Source organism: Eimeria mitis, genomic scaffold (assembly GCF_000499745.2).
Source record: "Eimeria mitis Houghton genomic scaffold, Emh_scaff1074, whole genome shotgun sequence".
NCBI classification, from domain to species: Eukaryota; Apicomplexa; class Conoidasida; order Eucoccidiorida; family Eimeriidae; genus Eimeria; species Eimeria mitis.
In genome coordinates, this window is record NW_024011727.1 from 4,242 (window position 1) to 12,821 (window position 8,580).

An 8,580-nucleotide genomic window follows, 5' to 3' on the forward strand; every position below is an offset into this window, starting at 1 on the left:
ATCTCACTGTTCGCGCAATTGTCTTTGTTGTATTCCGTCTATCACTCTAAATATTGTACTCACACATTTAAAAGCGTCACCTGGAGAAGAACACAAATCCTCGCGATCACCTGGAACCTGAATGCGGCCGACAGGAGCGGGCCCCAGTGTTGCTGCCTTTATTAATGTATATACGCCAGACAGGAAAAGTGAGGGAAACAAAGCTAGAGAAAGTGAAAGGAAACTAGTAAGGGGATGATGATAATTCGCAAAGACTGATGCAAGGAAGACAAGGAGAGAGCGGGATGACTTTCTTTCGCTGAAACCCGGCGAACGAGAGAGAGGCGCCGCTTTCTTCGTTCATGGATTTAAACGGTTCATACAGCCGAACTAGCTGAACAGAACAAACGACAAAAGTATTTTTAAACAGGGTATCAATGGATTGGTGATTAAGCGCTTTAATCAACTTTCGAGTGGTCAATCGAGTCCAAGGGGCTCACACCGCCTGGTCAGGCCAGGAGCTTAGAAGTTGACGCGGCTGCATGTGCAGACCTTCTTCCCTCTTTTGAGTGAAACCTAAGATAAATCTGTTGTCAAATGAACTTATTCATCTATGTTTTGGGGCTATTAGCGATGGAATTCACAAAATAGCGGCAACTCGTTCGCACGGCGGCGCGGTGGTCTGCCCTGGACCAGAGGTCCTCTTACACCATGGGAGGCCAACGCGGAGAGAAAGGGGGGGCTGAGAAGACAGTATCTGGGGCAGAAAGAACTGACAGCAGAGGTGTTATGGGTTGGATTCGGCAGAGCAGCCTCAGAAGGCTTAGATCGAGAGAAGCCAGCCGAACGCCTCGCGATGGCCGACCAGACGACAATGGCGAAGCTGTCTGTACACATCAAGCAACACCAGACAACACACCAAGTGGCAATGTCACCGGCAAAGGTGATCACTCGCTTGCAGCAATGTTCAGGTCTGTCCCCAGCAGAGCCAAACTCAGGGACGAAACGCACGAGAAGTTTGCACAAGATGGGTCCTCTGTGCGTCGTGCACACACAGCACAGTCGCTGGGTGCATTCCATGCAAACAGCATGGTGGATGCAAGCAGCCTGCTGCATGCAAGCAGTGCCAGCATGGGGGACCCCAGGGCAGACAGCGCCAGAAGGAGGAGCGCCCCGAGCGACCCGGGCAACTTGATAGATGCAAGCGACACCTCCAGCCACATAGGTGCGTTCACACCCAAAAGCAGCAGCAGCAGAAGCAATAACACACGGCATACATCTCAGAGCTTTGTTGTTTCTGTGGACCCCTTCAACTCGATTTATCTAGTCGCATCTCGTCTGAGTCCTTCCATATGTCTGACACCCACCAGCTGCCTTATCTGCAACATCTGCAAGCAGTGACTCCTCTTAACTTAACCTCTGCACGAACAAGCCGGTAGCCTATGAATGCAACACTCCGGTGTATGCGTACTCTCTGAGAACGTCAAGTGTCTGGTGTGTCGTGAGTTGCACCAGACGGGCGTTCGTTCCCTTTTAAATTTGTCCCCGTTTCCATTTATTCTTTATGTTGAGAGCTATATTCTCTTTATATTCTATTGCCTGATTGATTTTCTTCGTCTTGTGTCGTTACTTGTGTCGCGTTGCAATCGGACAGGCGGTGATTTGCCTCATTCGACCGATGCAAAGACGGAGGAGAAACAAACACAAAAAGGCAAAAGGATCGGCAGCTCCTCTGGACTCAGCCGCATCGGCAGTTTCCTCTCGCGCAGTGTCAGCAGACACCGCAGCCGCGGCAGCCGCCAGTTGAAGGGGGAAGGAGCGCCGCTGGCTATTGAAGATGCGGAGAAAGAGTCATCCCGTAAGGACCCGTTACTGTTTGTTTATTGTTTTTAATTTTGTTTGAATATTGTTTCTCTGCAGAAAAGCAGGGAGACCATAACGCCGCTGTCTAGGAAGCAAACCATATCCTAGCGCCTTCTCAGTTTGCTATTGGTTTGCTATGCGTCCCGCCTGTGTTTATTTCAACACGAATCGAGCTGTTTTCTTGCTTTCTGTTGCAGTACCTCCGGTCCTCTCTGATGCTGTCAACGCACCGGCTGCTCTCTCCTTGGCCTCTCTCAATGAACTGCCGGATTTCTCAGCTGCCGATTGGCTGGCGAAATTCGAACGAGAAGAAGGTGGTGCGACCTCGGGTGTCATGACAGTCTGCGGGGGAGCCCTGGAGGCTGTGGCCGCGCACTTGGCGGAGTTAGAGAAAAATATACGGCTTCTGCAGCAGAACGAGAAACAGCAGCAGGAACAGCAACCCCATCAGCAACAGCAGCAAGAGCAGCAAGAAGAAGAAGACACAGCAGAAGTTGCACAGGGAGTAGCTGCACGACTTGCAGCAGCACGAGAGCAGATGGACGGGGCTGATGAACGGGTTTTTAGCCAGATACGATACCAGGGCGAACAGATCATCCTGGGGGAGCTGCAGCAGATGATTGGCGTTGTTAAGAACATCATGCATGGAATTAAATACGCCGCCGCTTCGGACAGCGCCACACAGCACGACCTGCGGGTTCGATTCACACTAAACACAAATTGTTGTTTTTGCGTCTGTCACCCGTAAACACCAATTATTACATATCCTCAATTCCTATAAAACAAACCGTCTCTTTTTCTTCTCTTTCTCCCCAATAGCTGCAGCATTTCCAGTTTATGCCACGAGCGAAACTAGCAAAGAAAACTTCATACAAACAAACAAACGATGCGTCGCGTGATGTCGGATTCAGCCTGATTACAGCTTCTATGGTACTGCTGTGTATCCACCAGATGAAATGAGTTTGGTTGCATTGCTGCTCGTTGTGTTGCAGGGAGAAGAAGAGCAGCTGAAGGCTTGGCAGAGTCCGTGCGGTGCCCTCCGCGAGAATCGAAACTGTCTCGAAGCCCTGTATGGACGGGTCAGCTGCAAACAAACACCTCCCTTGAATATATATATATATATATATATATATATATATATATATATATATATATATATATATATATATATATATACGAGGAGACAGTAGATACATTTGCTGGTCTGTGTGCGTGTGTGTGTGTGTGTCTCCAGGTCCGATCCACACGCGATGAAGTGTTGCACAACTACCACGAGGAGTGCATTCGACTGAACCAGAGTGTGCAGCTGCTGATGGACAGAATAGCGGATACTGTCAGGGAGGTCTTTGCGGAGTTCGAAGAGCCACCCTCTCTCGAGGCGCTCTACGGTGTGCAAGAAATCGGAAACCAACAGCAAAAGAGTGTGAAGAGCGCGGGCCAGGGGGCTGAGCTACGTTATAAGAGCAGCAGCAGTTCGATCGTGAGTCATCAGCAGGCTTTTGGGCGCCTGCCGTCGTTCATAGCCCGTCTGCAACTGTATGCATTCAACTCCCCGTCTGTTTCAACGAACGGATACGATGCAGGGGGATTTCAGAAGGACATGCACACTTCAACTTCAGGTGTACAGGCAGCTCGGCTTTTCACTCCCCTGACGCTGCAGCAATGCCTCCCGCGAAAGAATTGCGTCAAAACTGTGCCTCCCGGCCTCGCGCTGATGGCATCTCAGGCGGAAATTGAACGCTATGAGGCGCAGGTGTGGTCAGGGGGAAGCTCCTCTAGCACCTCTGGGGAAGGCGGCTTCGGTAGCTTTCGGGTGTTTGAACAGTGGCTGGTAGATGCGATGAAATGGCAATGGAGGGATGCCTTTATGTATTCCAAGTTGCAAGAACGTCAGGGGGCACTGCAGCAGATGATTAAGGAGAAGCAACGCGACATTCAGGAGGCTGTATGCCTCAGACTCAAGCAACTTTGGTGGGGAAGGACAGTCGAAATGCAGGCGTTTTACGTAGCGCGTGCAGCGGCTGCGTTCACGCGCGACTTGCAGGGGGTGGAGCAGCTGCATGGCGTTGCTGCGGAGGCGGGAGAGAAGGCGAAGGAAGCAAGGGAAGAGCGAATGAGAGGATCTGCAATTGAAAAACTTCTCCTAAAAAACGGCAGCGAAGCTGAACGCGCAATGATGCGAGCAGAAGATATAAGGGCTTCGGTCTTGCGGGTAGTTGGCAACCCAGCTTATAGAAACTTCAAACACTCTCTCGACGAGCTCAAAGCACGGCCATCTGATGCTGGGTCCCACATTTGTTTTCTGCAACAGCAGATTGAGAGGGCCGCAAGCCTCAAGCGGCGATTCGAAGACGCCACGGAGGGGAAGGAGGGATATGAAACTCTAGAGAAAGAGTGCAGTCAGCTGGAAGCGGCTTTGGCGTTGTTACAAGAAGAAGCAAAGACACTTGAAAATAAACTCTCCTTCCGACAGTCACAACTCAGCGCGAAACGACAACGGCTCACCCAGTCCCTAGAGCAGCTGTCCGCCGCCTTCGATGTAAACAACGCGAAACTAACAGAGATTGAAATGCGGTGGGATGCAGCAGAAAAGGTACAAGAGCTTATCCAGGAGGTCATTCCAAGCGCAGAAGAGATCGCCGCTTGCAAGCAAAAGCTGGCGGAGGAGAAGAGACAACTGGAGGCAGAAAGGGAAGAAATGCAGAGACAAAGACAAATACAGGAGGAGGCGTTGATGCGGGAATACAACGAAAAATTGAAACAAATAACAGCTAGCGCAAACGCCTCCTCAGCACCCGTACAAGCAGAAGAAGCCGCAAACTCTGCTTCTTCTTCTTCGTCTCCACACACAGCAGCGCGTCTCCCGAGCACTCCTTCCAAGTCGTTTGTTGGCCGCCTCTTTGGCTCGTCTTCGCGCCCTTCCACTCCCCGGAAGTCTAACGCGGCTGCTCACGAGCCAGCAACTGCAGCATCAGCAGCAGCAACAACAGAAATGCAGCAACGCCCGGCAACACCACGACGACGAAGCTCTGTTGACTCTGCGGCGCAACAGCGTGTATCTAGAGAAGAGGATCTGCTTCCCTTAAAGCATGGATATTCAGCCCCAGTGCATTCTGAGGGCTCTCTGCATGCGCTCAAGGACAGCACCAAACTCGCAGACCCCATTGCATCGCAGCAAACAACCAATGCAGAACAAACTACACACGATTTGCAGGGGCCCCCATCGCATGCGCTTTCTTCCCCTTCTTTGTTGACGTTAGAACGCGAAGAACGGGGGACTTATTCAGCCTCCTCGTTGGCCGTTGCAACCTCTCCAGCTGAAGAAAAAGCAGAGACACAGACCCCTGCAGAACCTCCACATAAAGAGGAGGGGGAAGGACGTGAGGGGCAGAAACGGAAAAAGTCAAAGAGCAACGCAGCGGGGGCCGGGGCAGCTTCGCGCCGCAGCAACCGCAAGAAGAAGAGTATGTACAGCAAGCTGAGGAGTGCCTTTTCTTTATCTCACAGCAGCAAAAAAGGCAGTAAGGAGGCCAAATCACCGCAACCAGCAGTGGAAACTATAAACAAAGCAGAAGAAATCGAGGATGCCAAAGGACCTGCTATCAGCAAGGAAGCAATAGAACCGTACTGGGTCCCCATGGGCAGTCAAAGTTCTGTCTTAGCAACAATTCCTAACATATTTGACGTTGAAGGTGAAGACGAAAAAGACAAATACCCACAAGACGAAAGAGGCACTATTTCTCCTGACGCCGCCAGCGCTGCGTTTTCACTAATGGTCGGCACTTCCAGTATATCAGACAGCAGCAACCAACCCGCTGCAGATGAGGGGCAGCAGCAGGAGGCAACAGCACCAGCAGCGTCTGCCTCGGGGCAGCTCAGCGGTGATACTACTCTTACCTTCACACGGAAGGGAGACCGGGAGGCCTCGCCGACGTTTTCGCTTGCAGAGTCCTTCCGCCGGGCCTCTCCCGAGCGCGGACAAGGACCAAAGGAGAGGGTTCAACATGACAGTTCATCTTCTCAGCCCCTTCGTCTTTCATCAGGGAGAGCATACAACAAATTCCCCTCGGACCCATCAGTGCAGGAGGAGGACTCGCCGCAGTTTGGCAGTGCCGTTTCGGGGGGAGATGAAGGCAACGATGAAGAAGAAGAATATGAAGAAGTGGAAATAGAGTCGAATGCATCGAGTGGCGCTAGAAACAAAGCAACTGAATACCGCACACAGCAGGAAGCCGGACCTCTTGTGCCCTTCCCTTCTTTGTCTGCTGGCTCGCCTACTGACTTCCGGTCGGGAGTGGAGCGTCATATAATTGCAGCGCGCTCGCCACTTCATGCAGAAGCAGATACATATGTACCCTCTCAGCGGCGGCGCAGCGATACCGCAGGCGGCCCGGGTGTCTACGCAGCGCTTGGGGACCGGTCATACGGACATCGGCCGGGTAGAGCGGCGGCTTTTGACAGGTTCGCTGCAGCTGCAGCTGCTGCGGCTGCTGGTGGTTTTAGGCGGCCTTCTGCTGCGGGGCTGGTAGATGAAGATGACCGTATTGAACTGTTTCTCGCGAATAGTCAGCCAGACCTGACGACTGCTGTCATGAGCAGCAGCATCTTTGCTCTGCTGGAGCCGGAGGAGCGGCAGCACTGCATCCACTTGATGCTGAACAGCTTCGTGCAGATCCCCAAAGGCTGTATGCTTGTGCAGCGGGGAGAGAAGGTTGACACTCTGTACTTCTTGGTTTCGGGCGAGCTCGGAATGACGGAGCCCCACGCAGGAGCAGAACAGCAGCCAGCAAGAACAACAGAGCTAACACCACCAGCATACACTGCACGCCGGCGCAGCAGCTATGACGTCGAAGTTCCTGAAGATAAATTTCCAGTTAAAATCGGACAAGGAGCCTTCGTGCTCCCGCGGGCGTTCGTCAGAGAAGCACAGACCAACCACTCCGTCATGGCTCTGCGCCCCTGCACGCTGCAGAAACTCAGCTTTCACTCCTTTCAACAGATCATCAGCGGTAAGCATAGCAGATTCTACCACGAGCTGCACGCAGGCAGTATATATACGTATATATACTTCTATTACAGGGTGAATAAAAGTGACCGAAGTATGTAAAGAATGATCTGCTGAGCGCGAATGGCATATATAAGTTGAATAAATTGGTGCTTTTCATGTTTTCTGCTTTTGTTGATTGCTCTTCAGCTTGCATATTCCGAAGAGCGTCGCAGGTTATGAGTTACCTAGGGCATTGCCCTATATTGGATTCCTTAACGAAGTAAGCATAAATAGATGCTCAACAACTGTGTTTAAATTTTAAAATAATGGAATTTGAATTCATTACTTTATGTTCCCAAGCCAGCGGTGCTACTTAACCTGATACACCGCAACGAATGTGTGAAACAAAAAATAGTTTTTAAGCCCTTTATTGCAGCAGAAGCAACAGAAACCCGAAACCTGCCAGCGGCTTGCTGATAATATTTGCTTTCTTGTAACTCTGATTATGTTGGTTTGTTTGTTTGATTGTTTTTGTTTGTTTTTTAGGAGAGAAAGAGTGCAAGTAGCGACGCTGATGAAGTGGAGAATTTATCTGCCAGACGAAGTCATCTGCTTTCAAGGAGAAGTCTGCGCCGGCGTGTTGATTGTCGTTTATGGTAAATTTTCCCCGTCAGAACAATTCAGTTTTCTTGTGATATCTGTTGTTCTTTTCTTCTTTCTGAACAGAATTAAGCGAATATATCGACTGTTCAATATGATAGTTTGCTGGCTGATGAATAAGTATAAAAAAATATAGATAAAAATGCCTATCTTCGTATCTTTATATTCATTCACACTTGTGTTTGCACTCATGTATGACAATTCATATATATCTACTTTTGCTTATTTTCTAATTTTTCCTTCTGGGATTTGTTTGCCAAAGGATGCGCGAGAGCCGTTCGCTTCGTTGAACGCCAGGGGAACCCGGACGTGGTTGATGAATTCGGCCCAGGTAAACTGCAGGAGTTTTAAAAAAAAATAAAAAAAATTAAAAAAAATAAAGAATCAACTTTTGTACACAACAGCCGTTCAAAAACAATAGAGAAACGCCTCTTGTACTTTCTTTTCCTGTTGTTTCAGGCGACAACATAAACGCGTTGGCCCTTCTCCACGACATTCCCTCGGATGTTTCTGTTATCGCTGCGGCCCCCGACGGCTGCGTCGTTGCAGTTCTGGAGCGCCAGGAACTGCAGGATTCATTGGGGGATGCAGAAAAAATTCTGAGCAGGTCAGCCACTTGAACTCTCTCTATTTCACGCAGCTGTAAGAATGGATGCAATAAGCAGCCCGGCGTTGAGACAAACACAAAACAGTTTAAAAAAACAAGCACTAACAAACAAATGCAAAAACAAAATGTGAAATACGAACAGCGAAAGCAAACAAATGTACAGTGCACCAGACGTTGTATAAGCGCAATTTTATCTTGGGTGTTTTGATGAAAATGATTGTTTACTTCTCTTAAACTACTTAATTCTGCAGAAAACTTAATTAAATTCTGCATATATTTTCAGCGAGTTGACTGTGCATGCAACTCCTGTGTTTTTTTTAGACGATTTGGAGACGGCGGCGAAATGGAAGGCGGTAGAACGTCAGGGCTGAGCCAGGTGAGGTGTAAACGAAAAGCAACACAAAAATATATCCGTATATATATATATATATATATATATATATATATACATATATATATATATATATATACATATATATATATA

The 8,580-nt window shown here is 49.4% G+C and overlaps 1 protein-coding gene across 1 annotated transcript; it reads left to right on the top strand.

The window, feature by feature from the left end:
* Positions 1–690: 690 nt before the first annotated feature.
* Positions 691–8,467, top strand: EMH_0028850 (cyclic nucleotide-binding domain-containing protein, putative; the record flags this gene model as incomplete). The annotated part of the gene is made up of 10 exons (XM_038022108.1): positions 691–1,204; positions 1,634–1,837; positions 2,040–2,539; positions 2,835–2,921; positions 3,077–6,851; positions 7,037–7,109; positions 7,376–7,485; positions 7,752–7,820; positions 7,949–8,096; positions 8,380–8,467. 10 exons carry the CDS (start codon positions 691–693, stop codon positions 8,465–8,467), a joined length of 5,568 nt encoding a protein of 1,855 aa, XP_037877962.1.
* Between the last annotated feature and the right edge of the window lie 113 nt (positions 8,468–8,580).